Here is a 16,522-nt window from a genome sequence, read left to right as displayed (position 1 = left end):
AGTTGTTCTTGGAGCTTGCCGAAACCCGGGGTTGAGGCAGGGACCTTTAGATCTTCAGTCTAACGCACTCCCAACTGAGCTATTTCGGCAAAATCAGCCTATTTCCAGTGGCCAAGAGGCCGACAAACTGACGATGGTGGGAATGACCGTACTTTGGAATTCATTCATTGTCCATTCACTTTATGATAGACGAAGTGTGGGATGCAGTTTTAATCTCTTCCATGTGGACCGCTCCATGCATCCTGCTTATGTCCTGTTACATCAGTTTGCCAATGAAACACCCAACATATGAAAACATCATATGATTAAAAAAAAACAGACCCAACTCATCAGCTCTCCATCACCGTGCTTATCAGTTGGTATGACACGGTTGAGCTACTGTTTAGTTTCCTCCAAACGCGCTGCTGTGCATGATGACCAAACATTTCTGTCTTATGTGTTATAATGAGATTGGTTCAAAAGTCTTGTGGTTTAATTCGAAGTGAAAAGAGGTTGAAGAAGTTGTTCTTGGGGCTTGCCGAAATCCAGGATTGAGCCAGGGTCCTTTAGATCTTCAGTCTAACGCTCTCCCAACTGAGCTATTTTGTGCAAAATTAGCCTATTTCCAGTGGCCAAGAGGCCGACAAACTGACGATGGTGGGAATGACCTTACTTTGGAATTCATTCATTGTCCATTCACCTTATGAAAGAAGAAGTGTGGTATGCAGTTTCAATCTCTTCCATGTGGACCGCTCCATACATCCTGCTTATGTCCTCTTACATCAGTTTGCCAATGAAACACCCAACATATGAAAACATCATATGATTAAAAAAACAGGCCAAATCATCAGCTCTCCATCACCGTGCTTGACAAGAAGCCAACAAACAGACCATGGTGGGAATTACCTTACTTTGGAATTCATTCATTGTTCATTCTTCTCCTCATATATAAAGCTCTTAATGACCGAGCTCCATCATATCTTAAAGATCTCATTGTAAGATATTTTCCTAACAGAGCACTTCGCTCCCAAACTGCAGGTTGACTTGTTGTTCCCAGAGTTTCTAAAAGGAGAATGGGAGGTAGAGCCTTCAGTTATCTCTCTTGTGGAATAAGCTGCCAGTAAATGTCCAGGAAGCAGACACCCTTTCCACTTTTAAGATTAGGCTTAAAACTTTCCTTTTTGATAAATCTTATAGTTAGGGATGGCTCAGGTAATCCTGAAACATCCCATAGTTAAGCTGCTTTAGGCTTAGACTGCTGGGGGACCTCATCTGTCACACCTTTCCTCACTTTGCTCTCTTTTTCCCCGTTTAATTTCTCAAATGATTTTATGTACATGTGACATTGTGGTTATCAACTTGTGTTTCCCTGTTCCAACAGGTATCCTTCGAATGGCGTTATGGTGTTTTTACCCCCTCTTTTCCCTCTTTTCTGTCTTCTCAAACCCCAGCTGGTCGAGGCGGATGGCCACCCTTCCTGAGTCTGGTTCTGCCAGAGGTTTCTTCCTGTTAAAAGGGAGTCGTTCCTTTCCACAGTCGCCACAGGCACGCTCAGGACGGGAGATTGGACTGAAGACAAGTTTCGGTGCAATCTGTTGGTTTCCTTAGCTAGGACATTATTTTTGAATTGGCTCCATATTAATTAATTGGATTATGATTACAATGAATTGAATTCCAATTGGCTTGAATTGGACTATATTACTTAAGTGCCTTGAGATGACAATTGTTGTAATCTGGCGCTCTATAAATGAAATTGAATTGAAATTGAATTGAATCATATTAACACATTGTTTGCTGAGAAAAACAGGCCCAAATCATCAGCCCTCTACTACCATGCTTGACAGTTTGCTTTTGGTGTTTGTGCTCATATGTTGTGTAGTTTGTGGTTTGTTTTGATGTCATAAGAGGCCGGATAATGGCAACTGAACACTTTCTGGAATCTTGCCGAAACCCGAAAAGCTTTTTCAGGAGTAAACTAAAAGCTTATTAGCTGATACTCTGGTTGAGAATCTTCATCAACATTTTGTTTAAATGTAACCTTAGAAACCTAAGTGCTGCCATGTTTATTTAAGAAAGAAAAGGCTTTCCCCTGAAAACAAGCCCTATATGTCTTTTTCTAATTGTACTGTTATGAATTTTAATATTCAACATGCCAACTGAGGCCTGTAGAGCCTTAGATGTCGCTCTTCGGTTTTTTGCAGTTTTTAAACTTGGGGTGAAGGGATGACATCCACTCCTTGAAATAATCAAGTGTATTTAATTAATAGTACCTGACTGCTGTTTTCCCTCTCAGCAATAATGACCTTGTTGTTGTTAAACATTGACAATATGTGGTTTCTATTATTGGTTTTGTCATTACTGTGATGTCAACAACTGTATTAACTTTAAAGAGGATTTGCCCTTTAAATGTGTGTTCATACCAGACTAATTGTGAGTAGCAGGGGTGCTGCATATCTGTAGGAGAAGTAGATGAAAGCCAGCCTTCCTAATGTGATCGAAGCCCAAAAAATGCTGTCCAGACATCCGGCAGCCTTATGGCCCATCAGCAGAGGAGGTGACACGGCGTAGGTGTAGACAAAACCAGCATAGGAACCCTGCAGGACAAGAAACCCAACACGGCATAAGCTCCAGCAGCAAATCAATAATTAGTTCACATAATGCACAGTAATGCTGCCATGGATTCAGTGAGCTTCACTTTGGGAGTGATTTCAGTTATATGAAGCCATTTTTCTCAATATATAGTCAAGCAAGGGTTAGGTTTCAGCGGTTCCTGCTCTCACCACACCCATATCTTTACAGATAGTATTACCTGGATTATTACCTGCAGTTCCTTAATTCTATGATTTCTAAATAGATTCAGAATATTTATCACAGATGCATTGTTCCCAATCAGTCCAAGTTAATCGACTTAAGGAAAATATGTTTCATATCAGTGTACAAACCTGATTGAGTGATTACTTGAAAGAATGAGGGTTAACTTTGATGACAATCTCTGTGTGTGAGTGTGTGTGCAGCGTTAGCAGGAAGGCTCACTATAATTCCATCAGTGATGAAGACGATGGCTCCAGCCAGTGCATGGAGGATGAAGAAAATAGATGAGCGACCTCGGAGTTTGGCAGGTTTACAGCAATCAAACACATTACCGTGTCCTGCAGAGACAGTGAAACTCAGAGATCTGTGAGCTTCTATCATATTTTTTGAATGGAATGATCAGACACAAACATGTGAACTACCTTGTCCACCGTTCCCAGAGGGGTCTGAGCTGCACTCTGGCTCTCTGTCAAGCAGGCGGGGACTGTTGCTGGAGCAAGGCAACAGCCTCTCATGGTACATCAATGCGAGCACTGCTACTGGTACAGGGAACTACCAGAAAACACACACAAGGACACACACACACAAAGAGATCATTGTTCCGGTAAACACTTCCTGTCAGCTGATTCAATTTGTGAAGCTCTAGTCATAAACGTAGAGTCCATCTTGTCTTATCTTCTCCTCTGTATGAAACAGAGTCTGCATTTAAGTGGTAGTGTGATGGTTTGTAGCCACGAGGCAATACAAACAATGCTGAGAGCCTAAAGTAGAAACAAGGTCAGAACTCTGAACTGCTCTTAAGAGCAACAAAAATGTTTAGAAGTCTATTTGGGCCATTTTTGTGTGAAGCAAAGAAAAAAACTGCTGTAGAAGTAATATAGTATTATACAGTGTTTCCAAGCTTTTTATTATGGCCTCCTAGTCCAAGAGCCCAACAGCATCACCGGCCAATGCTACTGCTATAATTATACATGCAAATAAAAAAAAAAACATAATTTGCCTGTAAAATCTTAATTTAAGGATTTAATGCAATAATAAATAATATAGGTTAAGGGTTTCTGTTCTTTCTTCTCATCTGTGGATCTTTTGTGTCAGTGAACAACAATCCCAAAAACCAAAAAAGGGATGCTGTGTTAAACGTAAATAAAAACAGTCTAGTGAAATGATTTAAAATAAAAAACTATGTGATTTATATGACAATTTAAAAAATTTAAAATCACATGAAATCTGCTAGAAAGAAGTTCTGGGTAGTTAGCATCAGCAAGGAATGGTTCAAGCTAACTAGCTAAAAGCTCAAAAGTAGTTCTGCATTTTAAGATTTCACTTTTGTCCTACTTGTGGTAAAAAACAAACTCTTTTACTCAGATACAACATACAAAGTGTAGTGGGCACATGTATTTCTTGCAAAGTTTTACTAATCAATTTTGTCTACAAATGACAAATCCAATGGGGTAAAATGTATAAGTATGATTGTAAGGAAATATAGTATCAATATTATCAACCATTAACACTCATTCAACACTTTAAATTGTAAAAAACGTTCAGTGTTAGTCACCATAACATGCTATTCATCCCCAGTATTTGGTACATTGCTAATTTCATCTGGTATAAAATGCTAAATAATTACAATCCTCAACTTCAGTCTGTTTATGTATCAATGTTAGATTAATTTATTTGTTTATACAAAATATTTTTCTTGCAGAAACTACTTAAATGTTCTTTGCTGTGATTAGAAAATAGGTTGGAAAATCCCAAGTGTTATTAATTCTTATATCCATTTATCTATCCACTGTCTGCCGCTAATGAAATGGTGCAGTATGTTGTGTTTAATGTTTTTTTTAATTATCAGTATTGTCAGCCAAGACTGACATACACTGCAGGGACATCGGGAATGAATGGGTGAATCGTGTATGTGACTCTGCAGCTTCGGTCTGTCCATGTAATAATGCTACATTTTTATTGTTTATTTCATATTGAAGTATAAAGTACTGATTTGTTTATTTTCACTTTTCACAAGTCTTGCTACAATAACTTTGTACAACCATGAAGATAAACAGCATATCTTTTAGATATAATACAACCAAAAGTGTCCAATATGGTGGCCATGTTGACATATCTGTCAAGAGGAAAACTATTAGAAGAAGACACTACTTCTCCTGCAGAAAGACCTTCAAAAAGCTCAAGACCACTTAAAATAATTCAAGAAGGTCTAGCTGCTTGAAAACAAAATATGAAGAAATGAGCAGTGTATGAAGATTTTTGCCTTAGTGACATCACTAATTGGTTTCTTAGCTGCCATTTTACATTTTCCAGTTTGTCACTCAGATCATAGGTTTTTGGAGTGTCATTGCAGAGTGATATTCAAACTTTGGTTGGAAATCTTTCGGGTCTATTGTCTACTCAGTTCTGTAGCTGATTTCAATACACTGATTACAAGAGAATCTAGCTAATGACATGTTATGAGTTGTTGTTATAATGTTAAAAAAAAAACAGCAACCAAGAGATGCCCCTGTTGTGTCTCCAGTGTCGGAACAAAAAAGCACATGAGCACACTGTGAGTTAATAAGCTGATACTCTCCATCATCTAGGATGTATGTTAAAGTTAGTTATCAGAGTGAGCTCTATTAAAACAGCCATTAGGCCATTCCACTATTGAACTGGCTGAAAAACTTAGTCCAACTGAGTTTGAATATGGTAACGGGGTGAAACAAACATTCCCCGAGGATCAAGATGTGCCCAATGGCCGATTGTTGACTTAGTGTATAAAAGGCCCTCCATTCACACAAGGGTGCACTGAATAAATATGTGTCAGAATCAAAACTCACATTGATAAAAGCCATGATCCAGAAAGCGTACGCCACCCTGGTGACAACGACACCGTTGGTGTACACAGGATATTGAGAGGTGTTGTGCAGTGCGGCTCTATGACCAACAAGGCTGTCACTGAGGTGCTTTATGTCTGAGGAGGATGAGTTGGCAGTCCAGTTGGCTCCCAGGACACAGCTGTTGTCTGCTAGGAATGGATCAGCCACCAGAGGACTGACCAGTGCTCCCAGGCCTATGAAGAAATGCAAAGCCTAAGGAGACATATGAACATAGAACATCAGAGGATTATGTGAAAGAACATCACCTGGCTTCAGAGCTTTTTTGGAATTGGAACAGCATTATAAATGTAGTCTCAATAACTTTTTTTGTTGTTTTTTAAATAATAAAAGAGAAAAGGAAATATTCAAGTTCTTACAAAGGTATGTTTTTCAATAATTTACATTAGCAGCATTATCTTAAGCTGCTTCAGAGTACAGAACACACACCAACACACACATTCACATCTCTCTGACCTGCAAGAAGACAGCTGAGTCTTTCTGGTACAGCTTCACTAGCTGCAGGTTAGCAACGGTGTCCATCACTCCCATGGCTGTGCCAGCCAGCCCCATCGTGATACAAAGCAGTATCACGTTGTGACAAAATGGTATCATGGCAAACACAAGTGAGATGATGAGAGATGAGGAGAAGAGGGCAGACAGGGATGACATGAGGCTAGAGAACACACAGAGAATGACACAAGACAGCAGCATTATGTAGTAAATAACATTCAGTGAATCGTGAGAAGAAAATATTTTTGGAACATATAAAATTGTATCAGAGATGTCTCCTTTTCAACTTATCAGGATTTGGAGTCTTATTCCAGGCATTATTTGAGCTTTAGAGAGCTCAATCAGCTGCTCCAACATACAAGCAACTTTTCTATTGCAATTGCTATTCAACAGTTAAAACAGGTATAAAAATTTGCAGGAGTCACTAGCCTAAATCATTCCAACTGCATAGCATCTAAACCAGCATAGAACAATGCTGTTCTATATTCTTAAAAGCTTATAAGAAAATCTAAAGAAGATGCAAAGAAAGACATAAAATGCTGCTGCAGCAGGTCACCACAAGTGTTGAGCCACCCTAGAATAAATATTTTTATCTTTTAATTAATTAGAATTTAATGACTCTCCTAATCATATACTTTACTTAACATGTCCTACTTAACCAGTCATTACTTGGTAATGACAATTCTGCCATTCTAAACAGGACATTTCCAGCTTGTTCTTGTTGAAGATAAGTCACTTTTGATTATCTAATGCTTGACTGCATTTAATTTACCAGGTTCATTTATCTCAGTCTCCCAGTCTCACTACACTTCTACGCTATCTTCAACTTGTGTGCTCAGTCAATTCTGCCAATGTTCCACTCTCCTTTTAACCTTGTTTAGCAGCTGTGACATTCACCAACAGCCTCTGGACAAACAGTAAATTTAATGGCCACCTGTCAGTCATTACCAGAGGGTGAAAAATCAAATGCGAATACAAATCAAAATGAGTCATGCTGATTACTGTGAAGGCTGCAAAGTTGAGAGGCATTCAAATCGATAATGAAAATGTCTGAGGAAAACCCATTGACTTCCACAGTAGCAAACTTCAGCATTTAAGTTGTTTGAAATGCTAAAAGAAGAGCTCGTCAATGGTTTGAATTTAAGAAAAAGATTATTCCAATGCACCAGAAACTGCAAAAAACATGATTAGCAGCATCATCTGCAAGTTAAAAGCAGCATTAAAATGTCCTAGATATGAAAAAAAAGAGCTGTATTTCTGCAAGGGGAATCCAGACTAGTTGACATGATTTCTTGCACCAGTAGAATGTCATAATAAGACAGCAGAACTGTAAGGAGATTAACCACATTTTTATTCAATAAATGTTTATATTTTTATTGTCATCCAGTCCTCGGGAAGCTTTTCTGCTGCACGATGTAACTTACAAAAATATTGGGTGTGTATCATGAAACGTATAGGAACCTTAATGTGAAATATGCTTGTGTGTTTGATGTCAAAAGCTGACATCAGTCTGTCCAGCAGTTTTCAACTCCAAAGTACAAGTCATTGCATCAACACCACATGACGGTGAGATCCACAGCCCACAGCCAACAACTCCTGGGAAAAAGCCCAGATGACAGCAGAGCGAGGTGGGGGTAGGTTGGAAATGACTACTGTTAGTCTGTCCATTTATTGGGAAATCTCTTGGGCTGCTTCACACACACTTATTACAGAACATGCTGAAGCTGCCAACTCTGACTCAAATGTTCCCAAACGGCTTAAATAAGAGTTTCAGACATGTATTAAAACAGCCACGCATCATGTCACAAGCACCGGTTCCCACACATGTCAATTTCAATTTTACGCACACGTTTGTGCTCAGCAGCTGCCATCAGACACAGACGTGAAACAATCATGTGCGATTTGAATGCTCTAGATTTGCAAGTCAAATTTCAAATTGAGTCCAACTGTCCAGCTGCTCTCAGAGAAAGAAATATTTACAGAGGTCATGCGATCAGATATTGCCTGCAAGACACCAGAGACAACTTAATTCTCTCCCCACGCTCCAAAGCTTTCAGATATTTTTCAGCATTTAGACTCCCTTCTCAGAAGTTGTTGGGGCTGTTCTAACCTGACACCTGCCATTCTTAGAGAGAATTTTTATGACACCTTCTTTTAAAAAATCCAGTTCAACTTTAACCTGGTGGCTGTTTAGACGTAATCAGAAATATCACTGAGGACATTTTTGTTATTTTACAGATTAGTACTTTCTATATATTGAAATAATAATATTATTTTGTGATACTAAAACACAGGAAACATCTCACTCAACCATACTTACGATTTATTAAAAAGTCCCCCCATGCTGCTGCCTACCAGCAGAAAGAACTGCTGGGAAAAGAAAACCCAGGTGATCTGCTGCAGAGTGGATTGAGTCTGACATCTCAGGTCCAGGACGGTGGGTCCCAAGAAAGCGATGCATAAACCGAAGCTGAAGAACACGCTCCAGAAGGTGAGAGTTTTCTGCAAGTGGCGCTTGAACAGCGACCAGATCCGCTCGTCCAGCAGCTTCATGTTGGCCCCTCAGAGGAGACACAAGTCCTGAGCGCAGCGGAGGCCTTCCCAGCTGGCTGCTGAGCTTCCTTCGTCACACAGTAACAACAAAGAAAGTAAACTCAGCAAAAAAGTCACTCGGTCAAGGTAAACCGTTCAGAGCCAGCTTTCAATTGACTCGTGACGGTGTTTGGAGGATGCCTGAATGCACCGCCCTTTTTTTTCGGACTGCCTCACTAATTTAAATGATATGTTCTTGGCCTAAGGCAAAGCCTGAAGTAAGAGGTCCGGTTTATCTCATGAACGCTTGAGTTATTTACTGCTAACTGCGCCTTTAACAGCAATACTGTACAGAACAGTTTCCAGAAAAGGGCTGCTAACATTAAACAATAATGTAACATTTCAGCGGAGAACAGGAAGTTAGATGAACTGCCGTAGATAAACACAAAAAAGATAACACTAAAAGTTCCTTGATATTAACATTTGAAATTATTTGTTTGGAACAAATCGTTTATAAGGCATTTAAAAAGCTTAATTTGAGAACGCCATGTCGTGCTGTTAGTGGCAGCGGTTAGCTAACGCTTTCAATTGACATTAAACGGGTTTGGGATTCATTAAACAATGTAACATAATCAGATATCCCTCAGCCTTTTGTTAATACACATGCATTTTAACTCGAGTTTAGTCCCATTCGATACTGTGTGGCCTGGATTTAGTGTTTTAAAACTATTTTACAACACTGAATTTTTAAAACGGAATTGGAATGAATTGAATTGAATCTGATTATAATCGAATTTACTTATACTGTATTTAACTGGACTTGTGATAAACTTGTTTTTTTTTTTAAACAAACCAAATATGCTGAACTGAATGGAATTTGACCAGAAAAGCCTGTTGTTCAGTCTTAGTTTTTCAGGTGGAACAAGAAAGCTGCAGAATGACTGATGGGAACTGTACTGTAGACACCACTTGATAAGAGTAGTGGCAACAGCTATGTGGCCAGACTAGCTAACTGTTTATTTTAAGCTATTTTTATGCATGTGTAAATATTTAGTCATTTTAAATACACAAATTGCCATCTCAGAGCCCCTCTCTTTCTGACATGTGAAAGAAAGTTATCAGATGATTTTCATTTTAAAGTTTTGATTTGCTGCAGCTGCTGTTTCCTGCAGTGATTAACTGTATTCATCTACTTTTTCACCTGCTAAATAGTTGATTTGATTTAATTCTTTTACTTTCTCTTTCCAGTGTGTTGTGCATTTACCAGCTGTGCTCTTTAGCTTGTGTTATGGCTCTAATGATTTTTTTTGGTTGCTTTTAGATAAATATGCCGTTTTTCTGTCACACTCTGTTTTCCAGTACTAAAAAAAAAAGAAAAAAAAGAAAAGGTAATCTACCTGCTGGGATTCTTCTGCATTCACCATTCTGCATCCACCAACAACAACAACATGAAGTTGGTGCAACTTCAACATGAAGTCCAATAGGAACATCTTCAGTTCATCTGTGTTACTGCACTTTGTGTTGCAGTGTTGCTGCATTCCACAATAACTGCATCAAATCAGCTGATAATAGAATATAATACTGGGCAAAGAAAAGAAAAAAAGACACTTGAAAAGGTTTCCCAGAATCCTAATCATTTATTTATTCATTAATTTATTAATTATTCAATTTTATGCCTGTTGGCGGTCACAGTACATTCAATTTCTCGTTGTATAACAGTGTAGACAAATCACACAAAATATCACATCTCATACAAAATCTAAACTTTTATAAAACATTTAAACATTGTCTGCAATTTTCTTATTTATTTTCTCTTAAATACGTTGCTCTATTGTTTGTTTTTTGAGTATTTTCAACAGCATAAAACTCACTGAGAAAGATGAAAACATCTGTTAAAATACATATATATTATTTCTTCTTCATAACAGTATTGAAAATAGCTTAATTTAACACAACTAAACACACACTTTTGCCAATTAAGGGAAGCGGAAGGGAAGGTTGGAAGTGTAACATCCTCAGCTATACATCCCCCTGAAAGTCCCCTGTTCTGAATTTTTCTCCTCATCACCTTCATCTCACTGACATGTGAACAGACGGTTGGATGGTCACAACAATATTCTCCTTATTGACTTATAGAGGTAGAAAAACTTTCACCAACTATGTAAGTGTCACACATAACCGTCTCTTCACTCATACACAAACTTCCCTGATGGTGCTTAGTAGGTGCAGGGCCTGTGCTATCAGGGTTCAGTGCTTTGCTTCAAGGCACTCAAACTCACCTGGCTCTCTTGTCTTCTTCTTAAATTTTCTACCTCTGTCTGCGCTGAAGGATCTTGTCATTTGTTAGCTCTCACATGCACTTCGTAACTAATGAATCTGTGGGTGACATCACGTACACAAGCCTTGTAAAAGTTAATCAAACTCACTGGAGATGACCAGGCTCAGCCAAAGACTTCTTCACCTTTGACCATCTGATGGGAATTTCAAGATGTGACTGTACTGCTGTACTGTTGTTTACTGATTCAGAATATTTAAGTCACAAAAGGACCATACTTAGTGGTTTCCTCACTGTAATTCTAACTTTATTTACTGTAATGTGATAATTCTCATCAAAACATAAAAAAAAATCATCTTGTCCTCACAAGGTCTTAAAATTAGATAAATACGACCTCAGATGAACAGCAACACATTAAATTACATGTTATACCGTGTCAGTGTTTAATAACAACAAAAACTAAGTCCACACTTACAGCTTCCATAGGAATTAAGAGGGTAAGTAGCAGCCAGTTGCTGTTGATAAAACACAGTTAATTAACTGATCATCAGCAGGTGTGAGCACCTCTATAAAGCAGAAGTTTTGTAAGTTTGCTGGTTTGGAGCATTCAGGTGTGTTTTAACACAATGCCAAGGAGGAAAGACATCAGCAATGAGCTAAAAGAAGCAATTGTTGCTGCCCATCAATCTGGGAAGAGTTATAAGGCCGTTTTCCAAACTTTTCGGGGTCCATCATTCTACTGTGATTAATATTATTAAAATGTGTAAAAAAAATTCAAGACAGTTCTCAATCTTCCAAGGAGTGGACGTTCCAGCAAGTTCCCCCCAAGGTCAGATTGCGCAATGCTCAGAGAAACTGAAAAAAGAAAACAAAAGCTACATCACCAACTACTACCTCTTCTAAGGTTTGCAAAGTTACATTTGAACAAACCACAAGACTTCTGGAACAATGTCCTTTGGACAGAGCAGACCAAAGTGGAGATGTTTGGTCATAATGCACAGCAGCACGTTTGGAGAAAACCAAACACAGCATATCAGCACAAACACCTCATACCAACTGTCAAGCACGGTGGTGGAGGGCTGATGATCTGGGCTTGTTTCACAGCCACAGGACCTGGATTCCTTGCAGTCATTGAGTCCACCATGAGCTCCTCTGGATACCAAAATATTCAAGAGACAAGCATGAGGCCATCTGTCTGACAGATAAAACTTGACTGAAACTGGGTCATCAACAGGACAATCATCCCAAACACAGCAGAAAATCTACAATAGAATGTCTGTAAAAAGAAAATAATCAAGGTGTTGCAAAGGTCCAGTCACAGTCCAGACCTCAACCTGACTGACACACTGTGGTGGGACCTTAAGAGAGCTGTGCATAAAGCAATGCTCCAAAACTCAATGAAATAAACCAGTGTTTTAAAGAAGACTGGACCCTCCACAATGATGTGAGAGACTGATAACAAACAGAAAACAATGATTTGAAGTCATTGCTGCTAAAGGAGATTCTACAAGCTGTTGCATCATGAGGTGTACTAAGCTGACTGCATTTGAGCTTTGTCTTCGTTAAATAATGACAGTGTAACATGTTCACCTGAGGTTGTTTTTTTTACCTCATTTCAAGACCTGGTAAGAACCAGATATTCTTTTTTTTTCATTATGCTGTGATACATAAAACCTTAGATTTATAGGAAAGTATACTTTATTTTTCATATGACTGCATATTATTTCCTGAAGGGAGTCAACTCCACAGGTCTCCTCCTTTACTGACTGCTATATGCATTTACACACTTGCAATGCGCTTGTTTATGGCTTTCAGACTCACCAGAATCAGGAAGCAAACTAGTCAAACTACAAATTTAGTTTTCATTTTGGTGTTATTAAGGGGACAAAGTGTTATCAAACATTATCAAACAGCTGTGTGGTGTTTTTCTTCTATGTAAAGTTCTCTTTGGCATTCTTTACAAGATTATTTTTGTACACCAACAATCACAACAGAACAAATGCTTTTCCGCAGGAAAACGTGCACCATTATCCCCATAATGAGATGGGGCTACGCTCCTTTAGCTTAGCATGAGCAGATGGCCTCCCACATGTGGTCTTAAAGACTGTCAGAGTGAACAAACATACTGCAGAAAGGCAAAATGTCTGAGATCTGAGCTGCCAGCTAGTCTAAACTTGGGAAGAATCTTTAAACGCTACAACAAGTCTAGGTGCATTTGACTTGCAGAGCTTCTAGAATCTTCACAGATGTACTGTCAAACCCAAATCCAGAGGCATTATTTTATGTTCGTGATTTATCACCTCAACATAGAACTCGTTCACTAGATATGAAGTAGATAAAAAATGCTGACACACCTTCTGGTCTTTATCGATCTTAAAGTAAATCACAGTTTTAATGACTGGAAGAAGAGTATGACAAAAAAGGAAGCCACTATTATGTTCCACTCAGATGTTTAGCATCTCTTACTCATTGCACCAATAATTCAGTGGTCTAGCGTTTAACATTTAGGGGGCTCTACAGGCAGAATGGTAATACAATATTCACATCTTTTCATTAGTTTATAGTACTTTTCCACAGGATAATGCTTAATGCTTTTATAACAACCTGAAATAAACAAATCAAACACTGGCTCTAATGCATTTTTTGTGTGTGTTTTTGGCAGCCTCTGTCATTTCTCCTACAAGCTCGGAAAGCACGAAGTGGAGGCTATTCAATTTGTTACGGTCTGTGAGTTTGCTACTAGATGTCACTCATTTTACCCCATGTCACTAATGCGGCCTTGACCCTTTGTCAGTGAAGATAACCTCAGCATTCCTTTTTTTTTTTTTTACAAGAAAGGAGAGCATGAAGGTGACATCAGAGCAGATTAAGGAAAAGGGAAATTTTTGCTTCACCACCAGCCAGTGTCACTTCTGTGTGTGCAGATTTTTTTTTTATCTTTTGGGCTAAAATACTACCAGACATATCAGAAGTGTGAATGTAAGGTTCTCACATATAAATCTCTTACCACAAAAGTATAATTTTTGCTGCATGTAATTCATATATTGACTGAACTACAGCTAAAAGCTCCTCTGAGTTATATGTAAGGGGTAGTTGTGACTACTACTCAATGCAAACTGCTACTTAAAACTAACTTTATTACACACTTTTCCCAGTTTACAGTTGTGAGAATATGGGATTTCAATAAGACACCTTGTCATGTTTTGGTACTGTAAGGAAAGACACAAAGGGAAGGGAGCAGGCTTGAGAGGACACTTTTGGTTTGTGCAAATAGGAGACTAAGAAATACATCTACAGTTAGTTATTTACAGACACAAAGCAAAAGCCTCTAACATGTCGGCTACACCAGATCAAATATAGATTCTTCACAAGCCAAAATATCATGCACTGTTTACTAAGGCAACTTCAAATAACTTGAGTGAAAGTCAGCTGTTAACACTGTATGGAAAAAAAAGAACCGGCACTGACTTGAATCAGAGAGGTTCTGTAGCAAGGCAAGTCTGTTCACAGAAATCCTTTGAACTGTAGAGCTTTATATTAGTAATACAGTCAAATTTCATGGAAGGTTCCATGTTTGTTACATGTCAGTAGAGGTACTGTAAAGACCAGTGTGATGCTACCATTGTAATGTCAAAACTGCTCTGCTAAGTCCAACTTCAAAACTGTTCAGTCACGCAACACACCCATAGCTATTATATCGGGGACTCTTTTGACCTAGATTTAATGTTGCAACAGATACATAGGATTTAGTTTGAATTCCATCATCATATGGAGGGTCAAATCAAGTTTTCCTCATTATGTCCGGCTAGGCATCTATTCAGCTACCAAAGCAATCTCTCACTCTGCCTTTCTGTCATCTTTCTTTGTGACAAAAACTAAACTTGTTCATTAGGATGTATCTGAAAACTTGTTGGTTTCAGTTTCACATCAGCTACTCTGTGAAGAAAAAAATGACACCTACGATGGAAAATAACAAGCATAGCGTTATGAAAGTCTGAGTTAATACATTTTTATGACGCTAAATTAAATCTAAAAGTTTCCGGAAGGAACTGGAACCAAACATAATTAATCATACAGTCCACCATTAAAAAAACCTACACACCATTATAGAGGAATTGCAAAAGCTAACCTGGAAATGTGAGGTGGGCGGTTTGAGTTCAAGTCTGTGGGATCTGTATCCGTTTCTGCTTAAAACATCGATACAATTTCCCCACAAATATCCAGACTTTTTGGGAAATAGACCATTAAGTGTGTCTCACCACTTATTGTCAAAATATACTTTTAGTTATGAACTGGTTGGATATGGTTTTTTCCTTGTGAAACAGAATGTTCTATTGCATTTAAGTTCTTTGTTAGCTAGCTACCACATGTGGGTAGATAGCTATCACCAGCTGAATATTAGATCACCTGGGCTTCGGCTATTATACAAAATTATAATTAATTGTCTGTTCTTGACTCCGACAGCTTCATCACAACAATTCTTTGTTTAATTTTTGGATTCAGTTTGTTGTTTTTAGCTAATTTAGACAAAATGTACCAGCACTTTTAAAGATAAACACACAGAATTGCTTTTGCAAGTTTGTAGTTAATATTGCTATTGTATTATTTTTTCTTCTTTTAGTTTCTGGATTGAAATTGCCTGGGTTCGAAATTTAGTCAAACAAAATTAGCAAATTGTAGAAAATTACCTTGTTGGACATTGTACAGAAGTGAACAGACTCTCACATGCACAGCAACTGTATGATAGTTCCAGATATGGTAACAATGACCTTGTATGACCAGATCCGTGCACGTTATCTGTGAAATCAAATGATGGAAACAGAATCATGTATGTGTGTGCAGCATCGCAATACAGAGCAAATTATTTAGTGGCCTGAGCAGAGAGGCGTTTGTGTATCAGGGGAAAAAAATCTCTGGTGTGTGCAACTATGCAATGGCAGCATGTGCAGCATCGTTGATCGTGCAAAACGTGGGTGAGTGTGGAAGGAGAGTATTTTAGCACAGCCTTTTAAATGCTGAAAAAGTTTGTCTGTAGAAAGACAACAAGCCGCCAGGGTCAGCTACGATGGAACTGAGCAAACTGGTTGTCTGTGTGTAAGTGCTGGTGTGTGTTTATGTGTGTCTGTGTGTAAAGAAGTTGAGGACGCTTGTGGTTGTGCTGAGTAGTGTTGGCCTTGGTCCTGTGGACTGAAAAAGCAGCTCCTCTCTCAGTGCAGCTCTTCTCTTCCTCTGAGAAATCTAGAAGATGCTCTGTCTTCGATTCTTTCCCCGACCTGATGAGTAACAAATTGAAGTAGAAGCTTGTTGTTGCTGACAATCTTTCACACGAACGGATGCTACAGCATGTTTTAAATGATGCAGTGACTCATGCTTTTCTCTCAGACTTCTCACCCAGTAAACATTCTTTGGTTTGATGCTGGAACAGTAGCATAACATAATGAAGTACACATGAAACCTTATCAGAGTGGGCCTAGAAATAAACCAAAGTCATATTTGGACCTCACTGAGTAGATGAAGTGCTTTTTCTGAGTACACTAGTTGAGTGTAATGT

The 16,522-nt window shown here is 38.5% G+C and overlaps 2 protein-coding genes and 1 non-coding gene across 3 annotated transcripts in view; all 3 read right to left on the bottom strand.

Annotated features, from left to right (window-relative positions):
• Positions 1–8,784, bottom strand: part of mfsd4aa (major facilitator superfamily domain containing 4Aa) — a 117,531-nt gene extending 108,747 nt beyond the window's left edge. The window contains exons 1-6 of the mRNA XM_072383215.1: positions 8,485–8,784; positions 6,129–6,327; positions 5,616–5,867; positions 3,213–3,342; positions 3,013–3,128; positions 2,400–2,573 (exon numbers count right to left, since the gene is read on the bottom strand). Coding sequence (XP_072239316.1) covers positions 2,400–2,573; positions 3,013–3,128; positions 3,213–3,342; positions 5,616–5,867; positions 6,129–6,327; positions 8,485–8,717 — 1,104 coding nt within the window. The 5' untranslated portion in view covers positions 8,718–8,784. The remainder of the gene's footprint in view (positions 1–2,399; positions 2,574–3,012; positions 3,129–3,212; positions 3,343–5,615; positions 5,868–6,128; positions 6,328–8,484) is intronic.
• Positions 17–89, bottom strand: trnaf-gaa (transfer RNA phenylalanine (anticodon GAA)). Its single transcript has one exon. It is a non-coding gene; the product is annotated as a tRNA-Phe (tRNA).
• Positions 8,785–10,313: 1,529 nt separating the features above from the next.
• Positions 10,314–16,522, bottom strand: part of cdk18 (cyclin dependent kinase 18) — a 69,681-nt gene continuing 63,472 nt past the window's right edge. Inside the window, exon 17 of the mRNA XM_072382916.1 lies at positions 10,314–16,244. Coding sequence (XP_072239017.1) covers positions 16,210–16,244 — 35 coding nt within the window. The 3' untranslated portion in view covers positions 10,314–16,209. The remainder of the gene's footprint in view (positions 16,245–16,522) is intronic.

This window comes from Leuresthes tenuis, unplaced genomic scaffold (genome assembly GCF_036924035.1).
Source record: "Leuresthes tenuis unplaced genomic scaffold, fLeuTen1.0.hap1 SCAF_3, whole genome shotgun sequence".
NCBI classification, from domain to species: Eukaryota; Metazoa; Chordata; class Actinopteri; order Atheriniformes; family Atherinopsidae; genus Leuresthes; species Leuresthes tenuis.
This window is presented reverse-complemented; position numbering and strand designations above follow the sequence as displayed.